The sequence below is a fragment of the Dryobates pubescens genome, chromosome 22, assembly GCF_014839835.1.
Source record: "Dryobates pubescens isolate bDryPub1 chromosome 22, bDryPub1.pri, whole genome shotgun sequence".
In the NCBI taxonomy this organism is placed as follows: domain Eukaryota; kingdom Metazoa; phylum Chordata; class Aves; order Piciformes; family Picidae; genus Dryobates; species Dryobates pubescens.
In genome coordinates this window covers 7,936,262-7,953,794 of record NC_071633.1, presented here as the reverse complement: position 1 = coordinate 7,953,794, position 17,533 = coordinate 7,936,262, and the positions used below count along the sequence as shown (strand labels likewise).

At 35.7% G+C, this 17,533-nt stretch overlaps 1 protein-coding gene across 1 annotated transcript in view; it reads left to right on the top strand.

Moving 5' to 3' along the window:
• Positions 1-17,533, top strand: part of CCDC73 (coiled-coil domain containing 73) — a 73,848-nt gene that overhangs the window by 22,699 nt on the left and 33,616 nt on the right. Inside the window, 1 exon segment of the mRNA XM_054172013.1 lies at positions 10,845-10,991. Coding sequence (XP_054027988.1) covers positions 10,845-10,991 — 147 coding nt within the window.

The following is a 17,533-nucleotide window of genomic DNA, read 5'->3' as shown; positions in this document are numbered from 1 at the left end:
AATGGAACACTAGCTGACAGCATGTTCAGTGCAAGTGAAATTTGTCTTTCATGTAAAGAAGAAAGAGATGAAATTTTGTTAATGTTCCTTTAAGAAGGCAGTTCAGATTTTAAAAAGAAAAAGGCAGGGGGAATCTCAGATTAAGCTAAGGAAACTTGTTCCTTGTAGCAGACATTTTGGGGAGTTTTTATTTTTTTATGAGGAGTGCTTAGGAAAGCAACTGTGTGCATAATTTTAACTTATGAACAGTGTAACTGCAAAAAAAGCTAAAGGATAAGCATACAAAAGTCAAATCACCTTCTCCTTAGTGCTGTGTGCACTTTAGCCATTAAATCAAGTAATATCATTATGATTTAAACTCAAATAAACAAATCTAATTTATTGGGCTAAAAAGATCTCAGGGGAGAAATAGTACAAACTTGCAGCAAAATACTTGTTCCTTTCAAACCTACAAAGCAGGATGTATGAGATGAGGAAAAAAGTTACCAGATATGCCTTTGCAAAACAAATTGTTTTCTCTATCCCATTCCCTTTAAAAATTGATTTGTGTGATGTCATTAGGGGCCAGAGTGAAGGATTTGGGGCTCTATTAACTGATTTCCAAACATTGGTGTGATACGGGTGTGCTCTTTCTGCCCCAAAGATGTCTTCTCCTGCCCTTTCCTTCAGAGGGAGCTTGGTGACATGGGTCAGAGAAGGGGATAGGGCTTGGAAGTGTAGCTTGCTTCCTGTGAGGTTTAAATTTCAGTCTGAAAAACGTTTTAAGTGTCCTGCTCTTAGGTATTGCTAACAAAGTAAAATTAACTGTGTTATAAATGTGTGTAGCTGGGGTTGCTCATGCCCCACAGAGGTGAGCAGCTACCCCTCCCCTTAGCTTCAGCCTGAGGACCGCTGTTGGCGGGAAAGTGGTGCTGGGGAGGGAAGGGGCAAGGTGAAGCCCTGGCCTGCTGCCCAGACAACAGGGTAAGCCAGGGTGAGTCTCAGTGCTGCCTGCTGGGTAGCTGTGCCTGCTGCAGAACAATTGGCCTCTGTGTAACTAGAATTGGGTGAAAACAAGCTGGAGGTATTATATGTTTGTTTAAAGAAGGTGGTTTTCTGGCTGGATCTCAAAGGCCACCACACTGTTTAGTAATCGTGGGCCTGTCTTGAGACTAGTAAGGCTTAGTCTCTTGCTGGACATATGGATTTGTTTATGCAATGCCCCATCCAAAGTCTGGAAGTACTTACTTAAACTTCTAACTAGGCTGCTTCCTTCTCAGCATAAGAGCAGTTTCCCTATGATACAGATCTGTGAGGAAAAAGCATTAATACCTGATGGATCTCTTCTGTCAGTGCCACCTTTTCCATGTCTGTTCTGAATCCAATCCAAGTGGACAGAAATGTACATGGGAGTTTCTCCTCTTTGTGCTGTGTATGTCTCCTTGCACTTGCATGTATACCCTCACTTATTTGATGCTTATTGCATTGCTTATTGCATTGCTTTTGTGTTTTATTTCTGATTCATTTTCCCCTGATATGCTAGTTCCAGTTAAATATCTATAGCCAGGACAATAATTTTTAGCTGAAAAAAAACTCAGTAGGAAAGTTTAAATACTGTCTTCCACTTAGGAATTTGAGAAAAATATGTAAAACATCCATATTTATTGAGTATTTCGAATAAGATCTCTGTCACATTGATTCTTGTGTTCATGGTAAAGGTTAACATGAATGAAGCTCTCAAAATACCATCTTTAGTATATTTATATATAATCTTAAAAGTATTGCTGTACTGGTTTCTGATGCCTTTTGCATTTAAGCTTTTAATCACTATGATATGTAATTACTATATTCCAAAGCATCTTTACACAAACATGTGTGTTATCTTCTATCCTGAAAATATTTTGTACCTGTTGATTGTGTATTAAACTGGGTTCCCAAAGAGGGGGAAACACATCTACCTGGTTTCTGCACTCTCTGCTGTTCTGAAGTTATGAGGATCCTGTGGCATGGAGAGGAGAAAATAAAGTTTCATGTGCTGGTATAGGAATATTTCTTGCCTTCTCCTGCTGTTACTGACCTCCTGTGGGAGCTGTTCCAAAGCTGGTGCTGCAGGGATGTCTTTACACTAACCTGTAGCAGGTTGCACATATATAGGATTTGGAAATTGTTCTAATGATGAGACAGGAATTTTTTCACTAATATTGACATTATCTATGATGCTCCGGCAGAAAATAGTATATTTTCTTACCATATCATGCCCTAATGAGATAACAATTGCTTTCCTTTTGAAGCTTTGCTATAGGGATCCCATTTAACATTAATGCTAGTGTAAGTTGTGTTGAGGAATGGTCGGCGGGGGGGGAGGCAAAGTAGTACTTTTTGTGAGATGTGCTTAAAAGAAGAAAGAATTAAAACAAAACCCAACCAACCAAAACAAGTAAACAAAACCCAACAGCAACAAAACCCAAACCAGCCTTCAGGCAAATCAGTTCTTTCTGATTATAAAATAGATATTTCCAAAATATTGGAAAGAAGTTAAATATCAGTAGTGTCTGGACTTGCTGACAGAGGAGATTATTTGCTCTTCCTGATGCCATGTCCCTAATCCTTTGGATTAGATTTATCCAAAAGAGCAATTCTGCACTGCACAGCTTGATGTGTTTCTGAATGATGCAGGCTGGCAGCCTTCGTTAAATTTATAAAACTAAATTTCCCAGATGTTTCACATATGAATATGGCTTTCTTCAGTACGTTTCTTAGTGTAAATATGTTCAGTGTTAATTACATTATTTTGGGCTGAACCTTTAGTTGACAGTACTGAGTCTAATTTCTTTGTTTTGTACTTGGTATAGTTATTTCACAACTGTAACTACAGGCAAGAGTACTTCTACTGGATGAGGAACTTAGTTGGAGGCCTCATTCCTTCTGATACCTTAGTTCTGGCAAAAACATCTGTTTGAGAAATGGTTTAAATTTTGTTCAATGCCTTTAGCTGTAATTGTGGTGCATCAAGTGTGATGTCAGCATAGTTCATTAGGTTGTCAACTAGGTGGCAGCATGGTGTTTAAAACCGAGGCAAACTGTATTTGGACTCACTGAAAGACCTGATATTTTAATTTTTTTTTTTTTTTTTAAACCCGAAGTTTGGGTAAACCTGAGTGCTATTAATCCCTCGAACAATTAATGTCTGTATACTAATAGGTAAAAAGATGCTGACTAAAACTTGAAAAATACTAGGTTTGAAATGTCAGAGAGGGAAATGTATTTCTACAAACTTAAGTAATACATATTTTTGCGGTCTTAGAGTGCAACTACCTTTTGGGTTGCTCTTCATTTGAGCTGAAATGAGTTGATTTTTTTTTTTTTCCCTGCTAATTTCTTCATAGTCCTTTTTCACTTGTTGATTGGGGGGGAAAAAAAAGAGTCTTCAGGTATCATCTATTGGCTTCCCACATTCTGTAAAAGACAGCTACAATAGACTGTAGAATAGAACTGTACAATAGACTGTACAATAGAAAATGTATTTCTATATTTGTTAGACCAGCTTATATGATAGAGAAATTTTAAATCACCCATTTCTGAAAAATACCTATGCTGGGTACGTCATATATTGTCATCAAAAGAATTCAAATTACTGAAGACAACATCTTGTAATTGGGGAAAAAAATGCAGATCCCAAGCAACATAGTAACTGGACAAGCAGTTCCAATCTCTTAAATTTCAACTAGAATTCAACAGATAACTAATACAGACTTTGGAGTAACTGAAAAGACTTGCTTAAAAAATTTACTCTTCAAGTTAAATTTCCTGTTGCTCTGTATGGGAGTAATCTTTACTGGATTACGATATAAAAAACTGAATTGAAGCACTGTGATAATTTCTTGAAATAACAGTTATTGCATCGAAATGAAATATTGCAGGCTGAGCAAAACAGACTCTCAGAGAGACTTTCCCATATGCTTTCTGGGTCATTGGTTTGGTCTCTTCAGGAATGTGTTGTTCAGTTTACCTTTTTGTTGTTGTTGTTGCCATACTATTGCATACACATACAGGACACTTAGCCATTGTGTTTAGAAGGGTTTGAAAAACAGATAAAGATGTTAACTATATCACCACATTTCGTAACAATTCACTTACCTCAGACTCATTGCTTCTTGACCAAGAAGACCTGAGGATTCCAACAACAGAGTGCTCCTTGTCCAGTACCTTTCCCACAATTTTAATATAGCCTGAAAAGATAAACATTACCAACTGGACTGCTTCAGATTACTAGTATCTAATGACAGTTTTGTCAGCAAAGGTTTCTAAGTCATGATTTTAAGGATAATTGTTGCGCTTTAGTATGGAGGTGGTGGAGGTCCTCCTCCTGCAAAGGGCATGATGCTTTCCTGGGCTTTGACAAAGGCAGCTCTAGGACAAGTGTGCAGGTTCCAGTGTAAAAATCTTTATACTTATCTTGAATTTAAACAAATTACATTGCATTTTGGACAGAATAATAGATAAGAACAGCTTGATATGAGAATTACTATTTTGTCTTTGGAAAATGAGAAATAATGCAGATTCACAAATCTATTTCTTAGATAAAACTCACTGAATTGTGGGATATCTACTAAATGAATTAATCTGTTCCTTTAACTCCTAAGATGTTAGAGCTTTCTTTAGTAACAGGCTTTATGTAATATGCACTATTTCAAATTCATCTAGACAATTGTGTCCTGTTTTGTTAAGTTAAACTGGTAAAAGTGTATTCTCCAACTTTAGGAAGGAACATGAAGAGGGGCAGATAGAGCTACTTTAATAAGAGTAGATACAGCAAAATATTATTAATCCATCAGTAGAAGGATAGGGAATGTTCTCCAGAGAAACCTTGAAGAACCAGTCTGATTCCACTGATTTTCAAAGGTGTATAGTCATAACAAATTGCATCTTGAGTGGACTCTTCTACTGGCCTCTTATGCTATAATAAGCAACACATGATTTATATTACTGCTCTGGGCTAATGTTAAAAATCCTGTAGTTGCAAGGCCAAGGAGAGGAATTACTGTTTGTTTCTGATTAAATAGTGAGGTAGAAAGATCCTTTGCCTGACCTGGGGTAATTGTTTCTGTTAAGTGTATCCTCACCAAACTTAAATTAATGTAATACATGAATAAAGAAAATACTTTGGTATTTTAATATAAATCAGTATTTATTTAGAATTAAAATTAATGTAAAACAGTCCTTTAAAGTAATACTTTGCACTGACAGTACTTCCTGATGCCCATTCAAAAACCACACTTCTGCCCCATCCTTCCTCAAGTCTTTTTTTTAGTATAAGATGATGTGACTACAAAAATACAAATATTAGATTTTTAATCTTTTTGTCTCTTTGTCTGGTTTTGAGCCCTTTAAAGGAGTGCAGGTCTTGATAATTTTATTTTGAAGAAGAACATAGTTCTTTGTAAATGAAAACCAGTATACTGATACAGTAATCTAAGCTTTTAGAAACAAATTCTCTTATAAGGTAGGCAATACACTTTTGAAAACTGATTTTCTTTACATTTATTTTTTAAAACTAATTAACTTCTAAAGTTTTAAAAGACTGAAAGAAATAATTTTGTTTGCATGATTCTATAATCATTTTTAGACTGCAACGGTAATGCTAGACAATAATTAGATACAGAAAAATATTCAACAGAACTGTAGAGGGGCAATTATGAAAAGACAAGTTGCTTGGTGGGTTCTCTTCTAGGAAGGAAATACTTTTGTTAAATAGCACCTTATTGTATACAGATACATAATCTGTGTCATTGCTAGAGTCAGAGCCTTCTTTCCCAGGACCTGTGCTTTTGTGGAACGTTTAGGTTATTTGCTTTGTTTTCTTGTTGTGAATGGAGCCATTCTCCTCAGAAAAACAAAACCATTTCCAAACCCCACACAACCTAAAAGCAAATAAAATAGTGAATTAAACCAACACAGCTCCTCCAAGAGAGTGTGTTTTGCCCTGTTATCCATTGTGTGTTCCTCATTATACCAGTGTAACTATCTGCAACCTGGAAGGTTCTGGTGTGGTGGTAACCTGCCAACATAGCATTTTCAGAGGTGTTGCACCTTCTGGACCTGTATAGATGAATTGTAGGTGGGTAAATTCAGGGTGTTGGTTGGATGTGGGTGCTCTCTGGCATGCACAAAGGTAGCTGTTCCTCCTGAAGGATTATATAAATGTTTGTTGGAAGATGGGGGATACAGAAGTATTATGACCTTCCTTCAAAAATTAAAAATACTTTTTTTCCTGTAAATTGCTATATTGACAAATCAGGGCAAGATCAAACATGCAATATTTGAGAGCCTGTAAAGGTATAAAAATAAATAAACCTACTTACAGAAAATCTGTGAATCTAACATAGAAGAGCACCCAACAGCTGTGACAGGGAGAGTGCTGGCTTCACTCTTTTATTTTTTAAATCTGAGCCCAAGAACTTTAAGGTGCTGTAACTCTCTTGATCTAGTAAAATAGATGTTAAACCACATAAACCATAATCCATACATCTTGTTGGATATTGTCTCCGTGTGGGGAATGCACCAAGTTGTCTTATAGTCCAAATGTTACGGCACTGTGTGCCAGTAGGTTATCTTATCATGGAGGAAACCAGCCTGGTTTATGCAACCAAAGCGCGAGACAGATGTGATGGTTGGAACCTGGCAAATGGTGACTATCTGTGGTGTGGGGTGGGGTGTTTTGGTGGTGGGTTTTTTTTGGTGTGGTTTGGTTTGGTTTTGGTGGGGTTTTTGGTTGGGTTTTTTTTGGTTGGGTTTTTTTTGGTGTGGGTTTTTTTTGGCATGTTTTTTTTTCCCTCCCAAGTGCTTTCTGGTGAGCTCTTCTTAGCACAGTCAAGGAATCTAGGCTTTTATCCTCCTTCGGTACAGCTAGCTGCTTGGTTTCTAATTCCTAAAATTCTATGTAAGTTATAACCTTATAAACATATAATGGAACTTAAGGATTTCTCTCATTTTTAAGACAAGGATGGATTCAAGTCAAATCTGTTTTAAGTTCTCTCCGTATGTAATATTTGTCCTCTAATATTTTCATTCCTCTTTCACCAAGCACAGAACTTGATGCTTACACTTCACTACATTTTTTTCTGGAGTGTTCTGCAAACAGTTTAGATTATCTTAAGGCAGATGTTTTGTCTGTTTCTTATCTGTTTGTGCCTATAAACAAACAAATGAAAATCAATAGTTACCTATTGAGGTTGATAGATGCTTAAAAACTGCTTCAGCCTATGTTGAAATGCCATAAATCACCCTGTTTCTAAAAAGTCGTTCAGGGTGTTGTGAAAATGTACCTGAAGGGGGTTTTGTACAAATACATTACAGAATTCTGCACACAGTGATAAGTCAAATACTAGGGAGAACATCTTTCAAAATAGACTTTTTTTTAAGGTATTGCTAACAGCTGCACTCCTGGCGTTTGAATGTTTTAGTTAATATCAAAGCCTACAGTTGTTATTGTGGTAAAACGATAGTGTGAAATTGATGCTGTTATAGTATAACAATAAGGACGTGACTCATGTATTTTATGTACACATGCATTCAACTGTAGTGACAAATGGCTTCATGCTGTGTGATTAAATGCATATTAGCATTTGCCCTAGGCATTTGATTATTACCATCTTTACTTCATTACATTACCACACTGTATGGCCATATAATTTATAAGATAATACCGACATCACTTTGTTGCTGATAGGAATTATTCTGTTTTATGGATGGTGTCCTTTAATTTTGCCTTTCATGGATTATAAAATTGGTTAATATCTGCTGAAGTGAATCACTGGAGAAGCAAATAAAGATGTTGGCCTCAGGTCACAGTGTCATTTGTGATACTGGCAAAATCTTACAGCCTCATTTATCCCTGTACATGATTGATAACGCCATGGGTTAAATGGAGAAAGCTTTGCTTCCATTAAAGGATCATCATGAATGAAGACCTCCCACTTAAAAGTCAGGCATGATGAGAAGACAAGAGACTATCTACAGGTCAAATTAAATAACTTAAATAATTTAAGTGGAATGACAGTGTAATTTGTTCATTCTGTGTTATTACCCTGACCCCTATCAGGCTTATAGGCTAACTTACTTTCTAGTGCAGGGTATTTAAGATGTAATTTTTAATAAGTGCTTTTCAAAGATATAAAGCCCTTTATGGCACTTAAAATTGTGTTTAAATGGATTTTTTAATGTGCTTTTTAAAAACTAATTTTTGTCCTATTTTTGTTGAACATAAAACAAGTAATAGGAAAGCAAATGTAGTAAATGCTTCATAATAGGAACTTCGATCATTTTAGTTTAATTTTTAGAATGCTTTCTCCTGTATGTATGCCCTAGATTTATCATTATTATTATTAATAATAATTTTATTTTACAGGTAATCTGGCAAATACTAGTTGTTAAGCTGAAAAAGGCATCTATTTGGCAATATCTTTGATTATACAAGAGGTTTTTTGTATTTTCTTTTTCAAAGGACATTTATTAGTAGCTCTAGACAGTTGTATTAAAGTGTGATGTCACAAGCAGGCATTTTATTGGTATGGGAGGTAAAGTATTTGGTAACTTTATTATTATATTTTGCATATTTTTGTTTGAAGTCAAACATAGCATAAAATATTTGGCAGGTAACTAAGCTGTTTGATTCCCTTGCTGTTGTGGAAGAGACCACAGAGGTCCTTGCACTCAACTAGGAGGAGGATGAGAGGGAGCATGTATAACACACTGTTCCTTGCAATTTTCAGCAGCAAGCTGTGAAGCATTTTGTTGCAAGTCTTGGAAAATGTCTGAGTGCAAATTGCTTGTGAGAAACTGGTACTTTACGATGAAGGGATGGGTGAAGACCCAATGAGCTTCACTCCGAAAAGCCTTTATCCATACTTGCTGCATTAGGGAGGTGAAGTCATGTTTGTCAAGTGCTCCTACTGAAATCAGTGAGCTAAGAGAAAGCCCATGGGTGCCTGAGGCCCATTTTTCCATCCCTCAGAGAATACCATTGGTTTGAAAATATCTTCCCTGAGAAAATAATTTTCAGATTGCTTCTGAGATGGGAAGGAAATTTGTAAGCCCCAGTATGTATTGGTTTACACACATCCTTCTACTGGTTGACATGAATAGAAATTATTTCATAACTGTGATGCGCTTCTTCAAGTGCACCTGCCTTTGTAGGATCAATCCAAGAGTCAGACCATGATTTTTCTGTGTCAGATGCTCCTTTTGACAGGCATTCTTATTTTTTCCTTATTAATACTGGCTGTAAGGACTCTCCATAACAGCACTGTCTAGTAGAAATACATCTCTGCACAGTCTCCCAACTCTGAGCCTGCAATGTCAGCTGACAGCAATAGAATCAGAGCATGTATCATGTCTTAACATTATATTTGCAAGATCTTACCCTTCAGATCAGAATATGTCACAATTAAAAGTTAAATCAATGGCTCTATGCCTAATCTATTATTCATAATGTAAGCATTTTTTATTAGTTTTGTAGCTATGATCATCTCCCAATACTTGATAGGGTATCAAAAAATGTTGGTTTGTGGTTCAAATGTGTGCAGATTGGCTGTACGGTGCCTGATTTGTGTTGGCACAATGACACAACAGATTTGTTGTCTGCAGTGGTATGTGTTTGTACGTGGTTCTAATTCAGACTTTTATTTGCCATCTCTTCAGAAGCCCTTCAAACACAATTTTGACACTGACAAAAGAACTTGCAGGAATATTTCATATTGAACAGTTCAGTATCAGTCATATATTTTGAAATGGAAGACAAAAATGAGCCTGATTTTTCTGTTTTTAACAAAACTATTATTTCAGTACCTTAGAATAACTTCTGTGGTGGGGCAACTGAGCAGGGAATCAATCTGTTGTGCATGACCAAGCAGCTTAAATTTGATCTATGTTAGGGTTTTAGTTAGACAACAGCAGAAAAAGTAGTGAGCCCTGATTTGTAGTTGTTATGGCCCTGTGATACAGACCAGGTCTCTGTCTTCCTGCAGGAATTCCTTCCTAAGGGTTCTGAGGCAGTGGCCAGGTCAGTCATAACTCCTGTGCTCTACCCTTTTTAATTCTTAGTCCAGAAAGGCATGAAGTGTCTGTGGGAAGGGGATGGCATTTTGTGTTCTAATGGACTGGTGGAAATTCAGGCTCAAATATTAAGAAATAATCTAGACAGTACAGCTGAAATACTTAGAATTATCTTTTTATAAATCAAATACTAAGTGTTGTAATCCTCTCTGTCATTACCAAACATGCTTTGTCCCTGCAGAGGCACCTGGGTCTTACGGTAGCATAACTGCTTGGTGACTACAATATTTTGATCCTAGATCTTGTGGGAACAGAACAAAAAAGTTCAGGAGCAGAAACAGTGATTATTACTTTTAGTTTGTCTTCTCAAGCCAGTCTGAAGGTCTTCTGTAAAACTGAGGCTGTGCTGTGATGTTTTGAGATCTCGAAGGCGAGTACTTGCTCTTTCATGGCCTGATGTGTTAGGTGCAGTACCTTCATGCCAGCACAGGGCAGTAGCTCTGGGGAAAAAACAACTGTGCTACTTCCTTTTGTGTGCTCATTGCAGTCTTCATTTGAAAGTAAAACCGATTAAAAAAAAAAAAAAGAGAGAGAGAGAGAGAAATGAAAGACAGTAAATTAATGACAAAGCTGTTTCTTTTACAGTATCACACATTAATATAAAATGTACAAATTAATTCCATGACTAATAGATTTACTGCATTCGGGGTATTGCAATAAGAATTTACTTCCAAATTTGCAAGTTTTCCCACTTTGAATACTATCTTAGTGATAAACTGCAGAGGCAATACACTTTCTTTGTTGTTTTGCAGAAACAATTTGGAGGAATGGATGAAGATTTTACAACACAGCCACTTGACTCTACTCTACAAAGTCCATCAGAGACATTACTTTCGATTCGACTGCTAGATTTTAAAACAAGTTTATTGGAGGCAATAGAAGAACTGCGTATAAGAAGGGTAAATGTGTTTATATTATTTTGTAGTGTTTCTTAGTCTTATTTCTGTCTCCCTGTTTATAATCACATTAAATGCTGTGTAAGTGTGGGTAAACTTCATTCTGTATTTTAAGTAACTCACCAACCAGGATTTTGTTTTAAAATATGGGTATACATACAGTGTCTATATTGGAGATTTCTCTGTAGGCAGCACAAAGACAACAGGGCTGCATGACAATGAAGTTGATCACCAGGCTATTGACAAATATGACAAATGACCTACATTACTTTTTTTTGCATTTCATTGTAGCTCTTGTCTTTAAGAGCAGCCTTTGGTATGAAAAGGAGAGAGAAGGAATCCAGATCATTGCCAAGTCCCTAAGTCTTTCTCATTTCACAGTTTAGTGTAGCATTTGCCAGGAATGCAGCGATTTTTGACTTATTTTTGTATGTGTAGTTGTGCCTTTTAAAATTACCGAAGAGGGCAAAGAGTTATTGTGATGACCAAATCCACTTTATTTCACCATTTTTAAATTGCCAAACTTTTAGGTTGGAGCCCTACAGTAACAACATATTGACTATTGGCAGGGGTGGTGGTGTGGTATTTTTAAATATGAATTGGATCATCTTGTAGTACAAAGGCAAAATTGTTTCTGCGCTGTTGAAGGCAGCTACATTTTTTTGGTGGTTATTTTTCCAGTTATATTTTTGTGTGGTTACTTTTCAGTGGTATGTACATAAACATTTTCTTCTGTTTTCCCTTTAGTGTTTTAGAGCTGTCATACTTTTTGAAAAACTTGAAGTATATCTTTCTGCATTTGATGAACTTGACCTGTTCAAAATATGTGTATTACTACCTTTAAAATATTAGTATTGATGACATGCTTGATTTATGCTTATTTTGCTCCAAGTTAAATGCTATAATCCTCTCTTTAAAAAGCCATAAAAAAAAGAATGACTGCCATTTAAAAAAAAAAAAAATTCCAAGAAAAATAGCTGGCTGCTGATACTTTCCTTGTGCAGTATTGCTGAAACTCACCACCATCTGATCCCTAGGCTTTTGTAACAATGGTAGCATTTAATCTAGTCTGACTACTTTTTAGTAAAAAATAGACTGAAGAATTTTACAATAATAATTGGATTGTACATTTCCTTAAGATGTGTTAGCTGAATTCCATTTACGTTGTTAACATTTCTTCTAATACAGTTGATGAGAGTCCAAAATATTTGTAGAGTGCTGTGGAGTTTCATCTTTGGGGATTTTTTGGATTTGTTTCTGTTTTGTGTCTGATGTGCTACAAGAGTAAGTGACTGTGTTTTTATAAAAGGTTGCATCAGAATAGTGAACAATTTTTTGTCTTTGTAATTAACTACAATTAGCTACCAAATGATGATATTACTCTTTTCCTTACTCCAGAGAAATTATTTCACACTCCAATAGTTTGAATGTCCTTCCATATTTTTTTTTCCAGTTTAGCTTTCCTACTCATCAAGCACCAATCAACCCAGTGATCCTTTTGTGGTGGATATCCCATTCACTTTGTTCCAAAATCTTTTGGTCTTGCTCTGCAATCAGCTGAGTTAATTTTGTCAATAATAACAGATGATCCTTTTCTTGAGGGGTAAATGCAATTTTGACGGTATAAATTTGTGGTACAGCAGGTCAAATTGAAAGTCTTTAATGATCTCTGAAGTACAGTGCATATAGGATAACTAACATGAAGTTCAAGGACAATGTTTAAAAGGGCAAGAAGCACATATACTGTGTATTGAATTATTTTCTTTCTTGTCTCTAGATCCAAAATAATGTCCATAGACAGGACAGCATGTAAGTGTAAGAAAACAAGGGTGTTCTAATACTTTGGGGATCTGGGTGGTTTTAGTAGCAGTTGAAACAGGATAGGTATTAAATAGCTGAACACAAAGAAGATAAATCTTGGCACTGGTTTTTAAAATTTTACTAATGTTTTTCTTTGGTGCAAAGGATAAGTTGCAGTGACCTGTCTCCATAGAAAACAAGACTCTCTTGAGACTCTGTTATTGACTGGGACATTACAAAGTCTGACTAATACTATGTAGTCTGTCATTTGTGCCTTGAGTTTATTGGATTTGATACTCTTCTGTTTAGTAAAAATTACAAAGAACAGATTTTACTCTTTTATCTTTGGGCTGTTGTGATATAGGTATAAATTGTTATTGTTTATCTTTTTAATTAAACTACTGTTTACTGACAGTAGTCTTCTTCCCTGCCCCTAATGCTTTTCCCCCTCTTTCTTTTCTCCATTTTTCCTAGTTTCTGTCCTTTTTTTTTTCTGTTCTCCCTTATTCTGGTTTGATATAAATTAGACCTCCTTTTGTACTTACTTGGTAAAAGAGACAAATCCTGAATGATGTGGCTCTCACAACACCTCACCTTGAGTCTTTTCTGATAGCTGTTCTCAGCAGCTCTGGCTCACCCTAGTGACACAGAGATTGATGTGCTGTTCCTTTCAGATAGACTTCAAGTTTATCTCAGTTCCCCTATCTTTGGCATGACCTTGGCTATTCTAATACAAGTTCTACAGCACAGTGGGCTCTTTTTAGATTTTCTGAGAGGGAGGACATGAAGGAACCTTGCTTACCATTAACTACTTCCTACCAATTCCTAAAATGTGTTTCTGCTTTCTACCAGCAGTGAAGGGGTTTGTGGTGGACAGCGTAGCAATGTTTAGCACGGTGCAGCTCAAGGTACCCGAGCTAGTCTGTTCCAGAATGGCAGAGATGACGTAACTGTGCAGCGCTACTCATCTGTTTAGCAGTGCTTCACAGATTATATGAGCAAGTGGAGTTCTGTATTGAGATGAAAATTGAAAGCTGCAGTATATGGTTCATATTTGGAAATGTCACTTGGGCCTATAAGGCAAATTGCTTTTCAAGATACTAAGTGAAGAAAGTTGATGAAACCATAAACTTAGTTGTCAGAAGGAGCAAAGCAGAACTACTAAACTTGAGTTATTAGTGGTGTTACAATATTGGTGGACATGCAGGTTATGATCATAATGGTCATATTGGTTGTGCTATATGTAGACCTAAAAAGAACCCCAGAAATGTAACTATTAAGAGCCAAAAATGTTGTATCCATGAACTAAAGTTAGAATAAAGCTGTTATAAATATTCTCTCTATTTGTCCTGGGAACAAAACTTGAGGAGGATATCCATGTGGTCTACTAAAAGTTGTGCTGGACTGCTTAGTTCCTGAGGGGTATTCTCATTATAGTATGAAACATTCAGAAACAGTGGTTTCTGAGTACTGTTTGATTGACCTGCATGAGAAATTGGATGTGCAATTTTGTAGGAGGTAGATGATGAGTTCGAGAAAGATAATAAAAGTACCTAGCAGCAGTTTTGGCTGCTTGGACATGAGCCAGCTGTACTCTGTTCCTAAATCTGTTCAGGGTCAGGAATCGAGGGGGCTTGACCAATCCACAGCCCGTCTTGTAAAACTACAGCCTGAAGCAAACACTTTAAAGAAGGGTTGACACTTTCTAAAGGTTATAACGAGTAAATAAACCATCAAATTACTCCTCTTTTATTGTTATGGTAGTCCTTTTTTATAAAAACACTTAAATCCATGTAGTCCTAAGGCATCTAATAAAAAATGAACACTTCTAAGGTTTTGTGGGGTTTTGATACCTCATCAAAGTTATATACAATATTATTCTCCTAACTGTAATAAAAATGTTTTTGTCTTAATAAACAGATGGTGGAACTTTAAAAAAAAAATATTAAAAATGCTTCACACAACTTTTAAAAGCTTTCAACTCAAAATAGGTAAACTATAAATGTCCTTTGAAAGAAGTAAAAATGATGGATGCGGTTTGTAGTTGTTAGCAAGCTCACATTTTTATCATGTCACTGTCATTCTCAGTTTAAGTTTTTTCAACAGTAGTTACATATCTATGTGTTTTGATAGGTTTCAGATTGAGTGTTGTTCACTTAACTTTGGTTCTTACCCTCCTTTGTATTCAAAGGGCTCACTTAAAATGGAATTTAATGCAGTTTTCAATTTTGTATTATTGTATTTATCAGTTAAATGTAAAGTGCTCAGTGCAGATGTGGGAGTTAAGAGTTATAAATGTCTTTAACATGCTGATTCTTAAACAATTGTAACGTTTTAAATCACATTTCTGCATTTCCTTTTCAGTGTTCTCCTTAGGGTTTAAAATAGACATTTCAAAATGGAGATGGTATATATGCCTGATTACAAGTAGCCTGACAGTTCCATCATTTACACAATAATTTTGTTGTTTTGTACTGAAGTTACTTCTTTTTGTAGATATAGATATATACACACACAAAAAGCTTGGTTTCATTCTGGCATTTCAATAAGTTTGAAATTTTCTTTGCTAAGAATTTGTGTTGATAGTGTCTGTTCTTCTTGTTCTCCATTAAAATATTGCATTCTTTCCCCTTTATTTCATAGTAATTTTAATATGGATATCCAACAAGCTGATAAATTTGCCATAAATTTAGTGAGTTTGGAATTAGAGTGCATATCTTAAGTTTTTCTTTATCCCTGTTACCACTTTGCCTTCATAGCTCTGTTTCATTTCTGATGCTAGTTGCAGTGTGAAGTTTGTTTAGTAAATGCTCTAAACTTGAGCTTTTGACTCCTAAGAAATGAGCCCAACTAGGTGAGATTACAAAGTGAAGTGAGACGGTTGTACGCATGGAAGTTGAAGAAATGCAGTAATTGGTGTGGTTACTGTGCATATTTTCAAAATACATGCTTAAAAATTAGCTAGCATGTTATGGAAAAGCATATTAGGGCTCAATTATGCAGGCACTTCATGTTCTGTGGGCAGGTTTACTTTCCATGAAGTGGTTCCAAGCTACATCTCCTGCTGTTGCTTCTGTTGCACTCGTACATACTCTTGGACTTCCCAAAACTAGATCTGAACCATAGAATAACTGGTCACCTCCTTTCCTCTGCTTAACTGTGCACTGGATCAAACTTCTTAAATACCCTTATATATGTTAGTGCCTGCACAGAGGGGTGATAGAAATACATACTCTGGAGGTAAGGAAGAATATTACTGCAGTACATCTTGATTAGTTTAGGAATAATTTACACGGCCTGTTTAAGGGTCAGAATTTATAATCTTTACTTCTTAAAATTTTGAACAAGGCTTTTATTAATCATATAGCATTTTAATAGCATTTGTTGCTTAATGACATAAACTACTTAAGACTATATTTCTATAAGAAGCTGTAAGTCCACCTCATTTGTTTTTATCACTCCAGGGAATTTTCTTTCAGTACCTATAGATTAATATCAGAGAACAAATTCACTGTAACTCTGAGGTACTATTTGTTAAGGAAAAACTGAGAAACATTGATAATATTTTTAATTCTCTAAATTTTTATTTATTTTTATTTTTTACTATAAGACATATGACCTCTAGTTCTCTTCTCCATTTATATTCTGCTGATACACAACAGAGAAGCAAAAACTAAAGAACTTTTTTTTTAGTTCTCTGTGAGATGAATTTTAATTTAAAATGTATGTTCAATATCTTGTGTAAAATTGACATGAGTGAGGCAAGCAAGTTTTGAAATACTTTGGAGCAGCCTCCTGTGGATAGAAGTGTGCATTATTTCTATCCACACACGTGCCTGTAAACTGCCTGTTAATCAAGGAAGTCAGTTTTGACCCTAAAACCTATAAAATATGTCAATCTTAAAAACCTATTTTAAATCACCTTTAGATGTATTTTGCCAGTTTATTTCTGTTGATAGTACAGTGGGACTATGGATCAAACATTACATTAAGTGAGAAAAGGTTTCCAAATCTTCTTTACAACGGTTGTGCACAAATTGTCGAAACACAAATATCCTTGTATCAAAAACTTAAAATTCCCATTTGTACTTGATTTAGGAAAGAACTGCATTTCTTGAAGACGCAGCATATATTATTCTTTGTAGCCAAAACATTTTTATCTCCTTCACTCTGGAAGGAGGAAGAACCACACTTTGCACTTTCACTGTTTCAGGCAATTGTCTTACTTCATTCAGACATCATTTTTTGTGGTCGTTTTGTTTGTTTGTTTGTTTTCCTGGTTGGATTTTTTGTTTGGTTGTTTTTTTGTTGTTGTTGTTTTTCCTCATGGTAAGTGTAGTCATACAGGGTATTGCAATTCAGTAGAACTTTTACTTAAAACCCAATATCAAGAGTGCACATAAAAATACAGCAATTTAGAGAAGACAGTTCAAGTATTGGGAATAATCTTTTACCTCACACAGTAAGTTTAGACCTTTTTAGAGCATCCAACACAAGACCTCAATGTATGTTACTAGCGAACAAATTCCTCAAAGTGAAGTCAATCTTACCGTCAAAGTGATCCCCAATGTATGGAGGAAAGGCAGGAAATTAGTCTTTTGAAGCTCAGAGCAACATATTAGTGTAGCTCTCTAGGTCTTTAAAAGATGTTAATTATTATAACTGCTTACAATAACTGAAGATCAATGAATTGTTTATGCATCAAAAGCCTAAACACTGCTCTTGTATGAGGTTGTGACTGTTTC